Source organism: Malania oleifera, chromosome 2 (genome assembly GCF_029873635.1).
Source record: "Malania oleifera isolate guangnan ecotype guangnan chromosome 2, ASM2987363v1, whole genome shotgun sequence".
Taxonomy (NCBI): Eukaryota; Viridiplantae; Streptophyta; class Magnoliopsida; order Santalales; family Ximeniaceae; genus Malania; species Malania oleifera.
This window is the reverse complement of record NC_080418.1, coordinates 42980501-42994683: the sequence shown is the minus strand read 5'-3', so window position 1 is coordinate 42994683 and position 14183 is coordinate 42980501. Positions and strand designations below refer to the sequence as shown.

At 38.2% G+C, this 14183-nt stretch overlaps 1 protein-coding gene across 2 annotated transcripts in view; it reads right to left on the bottom strand.

The window, feature by feature from the left end:
• LOC131149281 (DNA polymerase epsilon catalytic subunit A-like) overlaps window positions 1-14183 on the bottom strand; it is a 152062-nt gene that overhangs the window by 94105 nt on the left and 43774 nt on the right. For both annotated transcript variants that reach the window (XR_009135188.1, XM_058099594.1), the window contains exons 12-14: window positions 10341-10505; window positions 10009-10185; window positions 293-406 (exon numbers count right to left, since the gene is read on the bottom strand). Coding sequence is in view for 1 of the 2 variants with exons in the window: in XM_058099594.1 (XP_057955577.1) it covers window positions 293-406; window positions 10009-10185; window positions 10341-10505 (456 nt within the window). In the remaining variant the exon portion in view is untranslated. The remainder of the gene's footprint in view (window positions 1-292; window positions 407-10008; window positions 10186-10340; window positions 10506-14183) is intronic.

Genomic DNA, 14183 nt, shown 5'->3' with positions numbered 1-14183 from the left:
ATCAATAAACGGTTAATGAAGATGGGAAAAAAATAAGAAAGAAAAAGGAAAATATCACAAGCTTTGAGTACAAACAGCTTTATTTACAAGACCACCTGGATTCAATACTTTAACATATTTAGAAGAAATTTAGCCTAAAGCCAAATTTTGTTACGATAATAAAATAATTGAGAAAACAAATGGAACAAAATAAGTGAGAAGATCAAATTAAGATGGATGATTCATATGATCAATCAAAAACACTGATATTATAATATAAATTTTTATACATGACAAAAGACATGCAGAGCACCTTTGCCATTATGGCATTCTTCACTTCATCATAATTGGAGACCAATTTCAAGTCCATTTTGCCCTCTACTCTGATGGCATATTGCAGATCACGATCAAGGTTGTCTATCAGTTGCTGACAGTCAAAACGATTACTGCAGTGTCAGTGAAAAATATTCAAGAAGCTAAAATCTTCATATAAAATTATAATTAGAAAAATGCATTTAATTAGTGATGGATTAGACTATTGACTGCAAGAAAATGCTAAAAAAGCAACATTACAAACTTTAGGAATGTCTTTTAAGGAACTATGTAGGTTAATCTAATACAATGATGTGAGATAAGTAGAGAGGCGGGCCTTGGATCAATGGTAAGATTGCTCTTTGTGACTGGTTGGTTACAGGTTCGAGTTCGAGTCCGAGGCAACAGTGTCCGCATAAAAGTAAGGCTAAGGCTGCGTACACTGGGACGACTCTCCCGCTACCCTCGCAAAGCGGGAAACCTTGTGGCCCCAGGACACCCTTTTTCCTTTTATTGTAAGGTATGTAGAATATCCACTATGGTCAGCAAGCAAAACTTCAGTCTATCACAGATCATGACATGCCAAACAGAAAGTAAACAGAACATATTGTAACTGACTAACCAGCATGGAGCACATGACATCAATATTAAGCATATTCTGAAATATTTGGGCCATGTTGCAATAAATCATCAAAGCACACAATTATGCATAAAAAAACAGCTGTTTTAATAGAAAATGAAAAAAAAAATTATAATTAATGTACCCTACTAATCCATCCAAAACATCGATTTTTAACACAGGATTTGTAATAAAAAATGTAGAATTATTAGATATCTGTCAGGCTTTATTAGAGGCTGATCTTTAGGAGATTTACAGCTAACAAATCAGTTAAAATTATTAGATATCTGTCAGCCTTTATTAGAGGCTGATCTTTAGGAGATTTATAGCTAACAAATCAGTTGATTTGTTTGCTATTTTTGGTTCCATGATCCTAGGGGATTTGGGTAGCATGTTACTCAATTCTGTAGATACTCTTTCCTATTTTACTGCTTTCCATTTTAAATAGGATATTATATTTTCAGTAGGTTGTAAATATCCCTCGCAATAAGATGAGAATTATCATCTATTTAAAGGGAATGTCATCTTTTTCAGAGGTGAGTGGAATATTCAGTTTTCTTTTCCACATTTTAACATGGTATCATGCACAGAATGTTCAGCCAATCTTCAGCCAGGAGCAACTAGAATTGTTGCAGAAAATGTTCAGCCATTTTTTCAGCGGCCCCAACTACTGTGGTTGGTACCAGTTGTTTGGCACACAGGTAATTTTTTCAGTGCTCTTAATGTTAAAAAGGAGAAGCTAGGTCCATGGATTATAGACTCAGGATCATCGGACCATATGACCGGAGATGGAAAAAATTTTCCACTTATAGTCCCTGTTATGAATATTTAACAGTCAGGATAGCAAATGGTTCACTCTCAAAGGTGGCTAGTACAGGTTCTGTTAAAATTTCAGAGACTAACACTCAACTCAATTCTATTAGTGCCAAATTTGGATTGCAATTTACTGTCTATAAGTACACTCACTCGGGATCTCAATTGTGTTACTAAATTTTTCCCAAATATGTGTGAATTTCAGGTCTTGGATTCGGGGAAGACGATTGGCAGTGCTAAGACAAGTTCAGGGCTCTATCTTATTGAGGTTAATGATCCTCCTCAAGGAACACCTCACAAATCCAATTGTTTAGTGTCTAGAAGTCAAAGTTATTTTTCTGTCATTCGTCCTAATCATGATAGTGCAATTATGTTGTGGCACTATAGGTTAGGGCATCCAAATTTCTTGTATCTCAAGAAACCCTTTCCTTCATTATTCAATAATAAAAATCCAAATGATTTTCAGTGTGAGATGTGTCAATTTTCAAAACATGTTCGCAACTCTTATCCCAACCGACCTATAAAGCATCCCAGCCCTTTTCAATGATTCAAAGTGATGTGTGGGCCATCTAGGATCAAGAATATTACTGGATCTTGCTAGTTTATATCTTTTATAGATGATCGCACTAGACTTTCCTGGATATTCCTCATGAAAGAAAAGTCAGAGGCAAGTCATCAGACTTCAAAATTTTTAACACCATGATCCAAACACAATTCCAAGCAAAAATACAGATTGTGAAAACTGAAAATGCCAAAGAATATTTCAAATCCATTCTTGATGATTATCTCTTGAGTCAAGGTATAATACACCAAAGTTCTTGTGTCGACACTCCTTAGCAAAATGGAATTGCCAAAAGAAAAAACCGACACATACTAGATGTTGCCCGCTCCCTTATGTTCTCTACACATGTCACCAGCTACTTAAAGATATTATCACTCCATGGATGTCACCTTTTTTTAGCAACAACCATATTACCCCAAATCTAAAATTCAGGGGGAGATTACACAGGAATTCCAGCTTTGGGATATTGAAGAGTTATCTTACCCTTCTTCTGATTCTGGCCCTTCTCACCTATCACAAATTTCTAAATCTATTCCAACTACTGACTCCATATCTCTGCCAAATCCCTGCTTACAATCTCCTATGAAACATCAGCATCTGGACACTATTTAAATAACAAAAGATGATGAGTTGATTACCATTCACGAAGGAGAAGGAATCAAAAGGAGATAGAACAATAAGCATCCCTTGAGCAAATCCAAGAGTCTGATCCGAGCCCTAGATCAAGTGAAAATCCACCAAGTAACTCTAATCGCGACACGTCCCATAATGAGTTAAGTAATGATGATAGTGATTGTCCTATTGTCGTGAGAAAAGGTGTGAGATCATGCACAAAACACCCAATATACGCTTTTGTGTCATATCAGGAGCTGTCATCGAATTTTAGATTTTTTGTTGCCAACCTCAACAAAATCCAGGTTCCTAATAACATACAAGAGGCTCTCAGTGCACCTGAATGGAAGTATGCTGTCTGGGAAGAAATCAGTGCACTAGAAAAGAATGGAACATGGGAGATCACACAATTATCAACTGAAAAATGTCCAGTAGATTGCAAATGGATATTCACTGTGAAATACAATGAAGATGGAAGTGTTAACTGATTCAAAGCTCGACTAGTAGCAAAGGGATTCACTCAATCATATGGAATCAACTACGAAGAGACATTTGCCCCTATAGCCAAGTTAAATACAGTGCGGGTCCTCTTATCTTTGGCAGCAAATTTAGATTGGCCTCTTCACCAACTAGATGTCAAGAATGCCTTCCTCAATGGAGACCTAGCTGAAGAAGTCTACATGGAAATTCCTCCTAGATTCGAGACACAAGCTACACAACAAAGTCTGCAAACTCAAAAAATCTTTAAATGGGCTCAAGCAATCCCCAAAGACCTGGTTCGAGAGATTCACAAAGGTAGTCAAGAGGTATGGCTATTCTCAATGTCAATCAAATCATACACTATTTGTTAAATACTCTCCTGAAGGAAAAATTTCTATCCTCATTGTATAATTGGCCAACATCATTCTAACGAAAGATTATAAGGAGGAATGAGTAGTCTCAAAAGTCTTATAGCTAAAGAATTCGAAATCAAGGACCTTGGGAATCTCAAATACTTCCTAGGCATGGAAGTGGCACGATCAAGGAAGGGAATCTTTGTCTCCCAAAGGAAATATGTTCTAGATCTATTGAAAGAGATTGCAATGCTCGGATGCAAGCCAGCAAATACTCCTATGGATTTAACAACCAAACTAGGAGCCAAGGAAGACAGTGCACCAGTGGATAAAAGCAGATATCAAAGAATAGTTGGAAAAATTATATATTTGTCTCACACCCGACTTGATATTGGCTTCTCTGTCAATATGGTGCGTCAATTCATGAACAATCCCAATGAAGAACATATGGAGGCAGTTTATAAAATCCTGTGATATCTGAAGCTAACACTAGGTAAAGGACTATTTTTTGAGAAGAATCAAAGAAGAGCTATTGAAGTATTCAGTGATGCAAATTGAGCAGGATCAATACATGATCGAAGGTCAACTTCTAGGTACTGTACATATGTGTGAGGAAACCTAGTTACACGGCGAAGTAAGAAGCAATTAGTTGTGTCAAGAAGCAGTGCAAAAGCTGAATTCAAGGCAATGGCACATGGCATCTAAGAATGAATATGGCTAAGAAGGCTTTTACAGGAATTAAAGATTTCAGGTGAAGAACCCATGAAGATGTTCTGTGACAATCAGCCAGCCATCAGCATTGCAAAGAACCCAGTGCATCATGATAGAACAAAACACATGGAGATTGATCGACATTTCATAAAATAAAAAATAGAGGAAGGAATAATCAAGTTGTTGTATGTGCCTAAATGTCTCCAAACAACCGATATCCTTACCAAGGTTCTGCCAGAAAGAATTTTGATGATCTGAGTTCCAAACTGGGTCTAATCAATATTTACAGCCCAACTTGAGGGGGAGTGTAGAATTATTAGATATCTGTCAGCCTTTATTAGAGCCTGATCTTTAGGAGAATCACAGCTAACAAATCAGTTAGAATTATTAGATATCTATCAGCCTTTATTAGAGGTTGATCTTTAGGAGATTTATAGCTAACAAATCTATTGACTTGTTAGCTATTTTTGGTTCCACGATCCTCAAGGATTTGGGTAGCATGTTTCCCAATTCTATAGATAGTATTTCCTATTTTACTGCTTCCATTTTAAACAGGATATTATATTTTCAATAGGTTGTAAATATCCCTAATAATTAGATGAGAAATATCATCTATATAAAGGGAATGTAATCCTTTTCATATGTGAGTGGAATATTCAATTTTCTTTTCCACATTTTAATAAATAACATATGAACTTTCTCAAAACCATAGCTAAAAATTATATATAACTACAAAACCAGATATCTAGAATTTAGAATTTGATTTATGAAGTTTATAAACTATAAATAATCTTCAAAGAATCAATAAACAATTCTTTACACATTTAGAGAGAATCAAAGAGGAGCAATTATAAATTAACTGAGAATAACATTGCCATAAATGTCATCTACCTATTGTAAAAAGTTCTCTCAAATATGTAGCATGACCCTTGCTTTGTTAGACACAATTTAGATTTAGACTTTTTAACAATATGAATCCCTCTTCAAGAAAAAAAAAAATATAAAAATAACCATTGTTATGCATTGGAAATGAATGTGATCAATGGCAATTATAAATTTACTGAGGATGAGATTGCCATAAATATCATCTACCCTGTTGTGAAAAGTTCTCTCAAATATGTAGCATGACCCTTGCTTTGTCGGACACAATTTAGATTTAGACTTTTTAACAATATGAATCCGCCTTCAAGAAAAAACAAATAACCATTGTTATGCATTGGAAATTAATGTGATCAATTGATCTTTAAAGAATTTCATCCTGTTGACTTCTCCTGAGATAATAACTTTAGTCTATGTTAAGCAATCACTTTACCTAGAAGTTTAAAGTTGTTAGGTTGTCAACCAACAATGTATATTGTATATCAAGCCTTAACAAGTGACACCCACCCATCCCCCCACGCATGTGCAGCCCCAGTGCAAGTGGAGACAAACAAACAATAAAAAACACCGTTCATAGGGAATACGATAATTCTCAAAAACAAACAATAAAAACTGAGACAAGACTAGAACCCAGGACCTCTTGGCAACCATGGCTCTACTACCATGTTAGATAACTACTTCACCTAAAAGCTTAAGTTGATAGGTTGTGGACCCACAATCCATATCAAGCCTTAACAATCTGCCCAGTTGTCCAGGTACTTAGCTGAATGCCTCCCCCATGACTCCAAAAAGATAGAATGAATCAGCCAAATTTTCATTTATTTGAATTTTGTAAGCGCATATCTATGAAAATAACTTGTTTAGAAAAATTAATGTTCTGCATTTGAGAAAAAGCTTTCAAATACCAAAAGGGAACAAAGTTGCAATTCATTGGAGAAACCCATGAATATTAAAGATAGTGAAGGAAAGACCTTTGATCCAAGATTGGATAAAGTGGTTAAGGACTTAAGGGTGATTTTTTTTTTGTACTTGTGCAAAATCCAACCCATAATTGGTGAGTGAGGATTTCTTCAGTGGCAACAAGTGGTTCTTGAATGTATTGCTGTCAGTTTTTGGCAGGCTAGGAACGGGATTTCTACGTGTTAGATTAGGGAGCATCAGATGCGGAACGGCAATTTGACCAATGAAGAAGTGGAAGTTCTTGGAGCTGGAGCTGGGATGGAAGGGAAAACATTTCTCAGTGTTTGTTCCTGGTGGGTGGAAAGGGGATTGATGGCAAGATTTTGTGCAAGAATTCTGTGTACAATAGATTACAGCAAAGTGCTTACTCGTGAAACCAAGAACAAAGTATGTAAACAATGTTGGGGAGTGATGCAGGCAGAGCAACAGCCTGTTCGTACATCGCCAGCAGAAAATCATCGCCAACAGCCTGGATTCACCCCCTCCCCCCGCCCCACCGGGGGCAGGGGGGGGGGGGTGGTGGTGTGTGTGGTTGGAATACCATGAAGTTGGGTGCCAATGGACCAGGCAGTTGGACAACAGTTTTGGGATTGGCATATTTTGGTAGTAAATGAATTAAGTTCCAAAATGGCCGAACTAAGAGAAAACCCCAATATCCAAATGATTTGGTTCATGATCCTGATTCTAATGTGAAAGCCCATGTTCCTAACCAGAGACTTGGAGTCAGTTCCAAGGATGCCGACATGAGGTTTCAAGCTGTGGCAAGCATCAAGAAGATTTCCAGCCATGTGGCTGCTGAGACGATTTCATGTAAGGAACAGTGTTATTCACAGGAAGATTCATGCAACAAAATTTGAGGATGCACGCGTGGGGGAGAAGTGTAAGCGTGTAGACGGGTCAAGGGCATCCGATAATTTTCTTTCTGGTGGGTCAAGTGGTGTTGGAAAGAAAAGTGGGGCTGTGGGAGTAGTGACAATAAGGGGTCTAGAGAACTTCCTTTTGAAGTTTCTAGTTGCAGAAATTCTCCAATGGAGCAGGCGCATTAATCTGCTTGTGATCCGAGTATGGTTCCAGTTTGCAAAGGCTTGCCTACAGAGACAGAGCATAAGTGTGAGGGCAATAATGTGAAACTAAATGTTGATAAGGTGTGCAAAAGGGTCCATTCTGCAAGGTATATACTGGTCAGACTGCAGGGCAGGAGGGGCTAGATAAGAAAACATTCTTGTTTTTCACCCGATAGATATTACTTTGAAGAAGAATGTACAAAACTGAGAATAAGCCATCCATTAGAAAAAGAGGGGGGAAAAAATCTATGATCAAAATAAGACAGCCTTCCAATCTAGCCGAATATCCAAAAAAGATACCCCTTTAAACACAACATACAAACATCCGGAGATATTCAAAGGCCTCGTACTCTGCAATAGCTTGTTGATGTTTTAACCCTGTTGAGAATAACCAATCAAACAAAATCCTTCTTATAAGGGATTTTAGCTATCAGATAGCACGATGAAGAGGAAAGAAATAAATTTTAATCAAATTCTGGAAGAAAGATCTAGAAGAATAGACCCCTGAATAATCCAAATGCCATACCCGTCCGTCGCCACTAATTGAAAGATGACCTCCCTCCAACAACAACCAAGAAGAGAGTTCCTTCATCTCTTTATCATTTAGAGGCCTACAAAAAATGGAAATCCGAAGTAATAGGCGCACTAGGAAGGGAGCAACGACACCACTATGCGCTAAGAAGAGACGAAAAGTGCAACATTTCCCACTCAAGAGTCTCCACAAGAACAAATCCGAGACCCATTACTGATATTAGATGAAAACAATTAAGCAATACACTTCCAAGGACTGTCAGCAGAGCATCTTATTTGCAAGTTACAACCCTACCCATTCCCAAGAAACACTCTTGTTAATAATGGAATGACTTCTAATTTGTAGGAGCAAGTTTTTAAAAAGAAATACAGATGGGAGGTTTTATATTGCACAAGTTTAGGAATATTCAAGGATATGCTCAGATAAAGGGGAAAAAAAGCACCTTATTGACAAGAAAAAGAAATGGAGTGATGCATTGGAAAATGAGAGAGAGTTTGATAGTGATTTTGTGTCTGATAGTGGTTCATTTTTTGATAAGGTTCATGAACAATTTGGCTATGTTTATGATTCATCTTATTTAATTCAGGACATTTCTTATGTGCTACTCTCTCCACTTGAGGTTTGGAGGGTGTTACTATCTTTGCGGAGGATGGATTGGATGAAAAGCTGCAGGTGAGAAAAGTGTAGGGATGGAATTTCACCACTCCTGTCGAGGAGGTTAGTGGGAATCAGTGCCTTATAAAGAGAAGGCATAAGGTGAGGCATTTTACCCCAGGCAGAGAGAGGCATAAGCCTCGAGGCATTGAAGCATAAAGATTTTGCGAATTTAATTTTTTTATTTTAAAAATATTAAAAAATTATATATACCATGAGATTTATTAAAATAAATTACAAGTTTTGTCATCTGAATTTTTAAACTAAAAATAGTATGGGAAAAAAAAGTCTAAAGGTCTAAACACATAAACCAACTGCATGCCTATGGATTACAATGAGACAGCCATCTGCCCATGGACTATAATGAAGCAGTCACGTGCATTCACACCTAGTCGAAATCAAACAAGGACGCATAAAAGGTTTGGGAAGCAGCTCATCTGTAGACTGGGAGTATCACACCTGACAAGAGACAGCGATGCCAGATGTTAGAGAGAGAGATTGTTGAGACTCGAGCTTTGAGAGAGATGAGAGAAAGAGAGAGAGAGGTAGTCAAGAATTCAGACAAGAGGGATTATCAAAGACATCAATTGGTCTGTCAGAGAGAGAGAAGATTGAGAATCATGGTCTGCCAGAGAAACAACGGTGTTGGAGTAGTCTCGCTGGAGAAGATCAACAGAGCTTTATCGAAGAGAGGCTTCATCTTCATCAAGGGGATGCCTTCACTGAGGAGGGACCAAGGAGCTTGCACAAACAAAGGGAATTCGTACCCTAATTTGGTGTTTTCTATTTTTAGAAATATTTTTTCATATTTTTGAAAACAGGGTTGATGGGGGGATCAAAATGCGTGCACCTTAAACTGTGAAGTGTGAAAGGAGCAATTATTTGGCCGAGGCATATGCCCAGCTGCAAAAGGCGTGCTCATTTGGGAGTTTTCACATAAAAACGCATTGAAGCGCACCGTAAGTATGCATTTGAAAACACTGGTGGGAAGAATATCAAAACTCATGAGCCCATGGATAAGAAGGGACTGTGGCTGTCCGATCCAGAATAAACTAGAAAATATGCAGTGTTCCATTAACTATAACGGAACTAAGGAGAGGTGTTTTTGTTTAGAATTGCTAGGTTTTCTTTCCTTATTTTTTTCCATTTTCTATTTTCACTTTTGAAAATTTCTTGTCCTCTCCCAGGTTACAATTGCTCATTTCTTTCTTAATACATTTTCTTACGTAATCCAACAAACGGATAGAGAAAGAAACATTAAACTAAGTGCTTCTTGTAATCTTGTTAGATCTAAATGCATCAATACACAGACATTATTTATCACCCTTTAGTGAAGAGCAAATTTATTCAAGCTATGATGCAGACAATTTAGAGATACCAGTCTGCCCATTATTTCTACCAATTATATGGGTCATTTTGAAAGAACAAAAAACTATAGGTCAATGTGATTGATGATGAAACAGATGAAGCCAACTTACCTGATAGGCGGATGGATCAAGCTTAAAACTAGTTGGAAGATCAGATCTGAAAACACCACTTTCAAGGCATTCAACATGGCCACCAATATATGTCTCACTTTCCAGGAGTTGATTATTGTAGAATTTCTCTTGATCAGATTGGTGTTTATTAGGACAGATAACATTAGCCATGTATGCCTGTAAACAAAAACAAGCTTAAATTCAAAGTAATCCACTGAACAAATGAAGAAATATCATGGTTAACCCTCCCCCCCCCCCCCCCAAAAAAAAAAAGCATCAACAAGATCATCAAGAAACAGGAATCTGTTAAAAAATACATCGCAAGAACCCACCTGAACCATCAGAAGCATTTCACAAAGAGTTCCACTTCCTTTGCGTAGAACCTCATCTGGTCGCATGGGTACTATCGTTGCAAGGGAGAAAATGAATGGATGAACATAGGTCATATACAAGTAATAAGTTGCAACAGCATCAGATACAGAATAGGAGGCCATCATCTGAAATTACATTTTCAACAAAGATAAAAAATACCGTTAGAAATCTCCTAAAAAACTGACATGGCAACAGATACGGAAATTTACAATTACAATATCCAGTGACAATGAATTTAAATGGCAACAATGGTACTTAAAAGGAGAAATAGCAATGTCATATCCAAAGGTTAAAAAAATGGATAATGGAACTGTTTCTAGCACTGAGGCTCATTTCCATAAGAAGCTGTCTCTGATGATCTGAATCTCCTTCAGTATATAATCTTTAATTCCATCATTCATTGCAAAACTGAAATCATCTTGCAAGGAATTATGCTAAGCACATTAACTGTATGTTTTTACAGCTCTATGAAGCTGCAACAAATAGTCTTTCCTTTCACTATGTTCCCAGCAGTCATATCTCTAATTCCATTCACCAAGCCAGTACAGAAGAGCTTCCACTTTTAGGTACAGGAGCAACCAAGTTTTGACATAGAAAAGGAATTTCAACCTTTAGTACCACATTCCAAGGAGTTTTTTTTATCAGTAAAGGGCATTAAGAGGATGCCACCCGGTACCAACAACAGAAAGAAAATCATCCTGCAAGGTGTCAAAAAATGTTGGTCACTACATGAATGCCATTCAAAACTAAACCACTATGCCAACTACTAGCAGCAGCAATCCATTGGTCTTTACATCATTAACAGGGGAATTTGTTCCTTTGAAAGCTCTCCTATTCCTTTCCCTCCACACAGCTCAAAAGACACCAATGGAAATGAGGAACAAAGTTTCCTCCTTACCTTGCTTGAGTGGATTCCTTTCCAAGCCCATCATCTTCCACCACTCAGGCCGTAACCCACTGTTGCCTGATTGGAGAAGTAGCCAACTTCCAAAAGTGTCTGGTCTGGGAGCAATGCAAGAGGGTTTGCTCGAATGATTCAGCATTATTCAAACAAGTAGCACCTGTCAACAAAAGGAAGATCTCTTTTATGGCAGGTTGTCAATGGTAAGAATCTTCCCTAGAGTCGCCTCCCATGCAAAGAAAGAAAACTTTGTTGGGCAGCTGTTTTCCAGACAGGCTTCCATGGGAAATTGCTATTGATGGCGATCAAAGAAGTGAGAATTTTGTAATGGGATCTGAACATAAAACAATCATCTTCATCCAAGATCCACTTGGGATCATTAAAAGTGTTTCGATAGTGGGTTTTGTAAAAGCTACCGTAAATTTTTGTGAGGTAGTTTTCCAATCAAAGGCATTTCTAACCAAAGAAACATTTTAAGAAAACCCATGACCTGTAAACTGAAGGTGATTGCTGATTAAGGCATCTTTTTTGCAGGCCAAACTGAAAATTAAAAAGGATTTAGTGCTGAGAGGAGATTGGATACACCAAATATCATGCAAAAAGAAAACATTGTCAATATTCCCAACTTGGAAACAGAAATGGGAGAAAATTTATCCATCCACTCCTAAGCACTTCTCACATCCATTGTGGCCCAACCATCATGGTGAAGACAAGACTTAGAGGCGATGATTTCCCTCCAATAATGATCCTTCTCCTTCATGAATATCTATTTCCCAAGGAGGGCCTTGTTGAAAGAAGAGAGAGATTGAAGCCCCAGGCCTCCTTTTTAATAGGTTGTTTATCTGCCCCCATTTAACAAGATGATATTTGAATTCCTATCCCATGCTAACCCACAGGAATCTCCTTTGAATTCCTTCCAACCATGGCAATTGGGCAAGGGATAGGAAATAGGGAAATAAAATAGACCAGGAGATTAGAAAGGGTGCACTTGATGAGGATGAGTCTCCCAGCTTTTGAGAGGTAGTTCTTTCTCCAATCAGCCAATCTCCTCTCAAATCTTTCAGTGATGGCATCCCAAACTCTTTTATTTTCGAAAAATTTGGCTCCAAGAGCAAGACTAAAATAGGTAATAGGAAATACGTCCCAGTTTGCATCCTGAAAGTCCCGCAAGGGGAGACCCACTAGTGCTTCTCCCCACTGGAATAATGTCCCTTTTTCCCAAATTCACCTTCAAACTTGAAACTGCTTAAAACCGAGGAGAATGTGACTGATGTTGAGGATTTGCTGAGGATCCTGTTCACAAAAAATGATGGTGTCATTCGCAAAAAGAAGATGGGAGACATTCAAGACACTCCTGTAACACCGAGACCTTTGAGAAGCCCTCCTTTGGTAGCTTTTTTAAGCAAAAGACTCAAAACTTCATTAACCATGATAAACAAAAGAGGGAACAGAGGATCTCCTTGCTTTAGACCTCTAGAAGAGTGAAAAAAGTCCAAATGGCAGCCGTTAATGAGCACTGAAAAGGTTGGGGTAGTAATACATTGTTGGATCCATGTTCACCAGAACGCCCCAAAAGCTATTCTTCCAAAAATATTGAGGAAGTTCCGATTCACATTATCAAATGCTTTCTCTCTGTCAATTTTACCCACCACTCCAATTTTCCTTCCTTTTCTCTAGGCATCCACACCTTCATCTGCAATCAGGGCTGCATCCATAATGTTCCTGCCTGCAACAAACGCATGCTGATACTGACCATTAGCTTCTGGAATTGTTATTCTAAGCTTCACAGCGAGGAGCTTGATAGGATCTTATAGATGCTGCCCACAAGGCTGCTTGGGCAAAGTTCTTGATGATGAAAACCCCTGTTTTCTTGGGAATCTAGGTGAAAAAGTGGAGTTGATGCTACGCATAAATATGCCAGTCCTGTAGAATTCATCAAAAATATTGACAACGTCTTGCTTTAGAAGGCCCCAATTTCCAAAAAAATCCAAAGGGAAATCACCAAGGCCAGGCACTTTATCTCCATTGCTGTCCTTGAAGGCTTGATAAATTTCCTCTGCATCAAAGGGCCTTTCAAGCCACTGCCTGTGGATTAAGGGTGGTGAAAGTGATGCCTTAAACTGTTGGCCTCCAAGTCTCTGGTTTGGCGTAAAGATTCCTGTAGAAATCACAAATGCCCCTTTCGGTATCCTCCACAACAAGAGTTTCCCCCTCAACATTGATTCTTGTCGACAAGTTGAATCTGTATGCGCATTTGCCATTCAGTAGAAAGAGACTGGTGTTTCAATCCCCTCCTTGAGCCAAAATGCACTGGATTTTTGTCTCCAAGTGATTTCTTCCATGTTTATAATGTCAGCAAGCTCTTTCCTGAGCAACAGTCTTCTAGCCTTACTTTCAGTATTGAGGCCTCGGCTTAATTCCTCATCATCGAGCTCCCTAATGCCATTGAGGATCAGTTTTTCATGAAAATATTACCAAAAGTACTTTTGTTCCACCATTTCAATTTTTCCTTCAGCCCCTTCGATTTTGGGCACCTACAAAGCTTGCTTTCCCCTCAAAATGAAGAGCAGACTGCTCTATCTTTTACCTAATCACCAAAATCTTTACACTTGAGCCACATATTCTCAAAATGGAAAGGATTTGGCCCCTATTTAACTCCTCCTGTTTCAAGAAGAATAAGAAAGTGACCCTAAATGGGCTCTGGGAGCAGGTTCTGTGTAACCTCTGGAAAATAAATCTTACTAGTCTATGGAGATTAGAAACCTATCAATCCTCAAAAATGAGTCTCTGGAATTTAACCGTGTGAAGGGGCCAACAATGAGGGCAAGATCAATGCACTCACATTGATGAAATCAAGGAACTCCTTTATACTGGCAGTCTCCGAGGTCCTCCTGCTTCTATC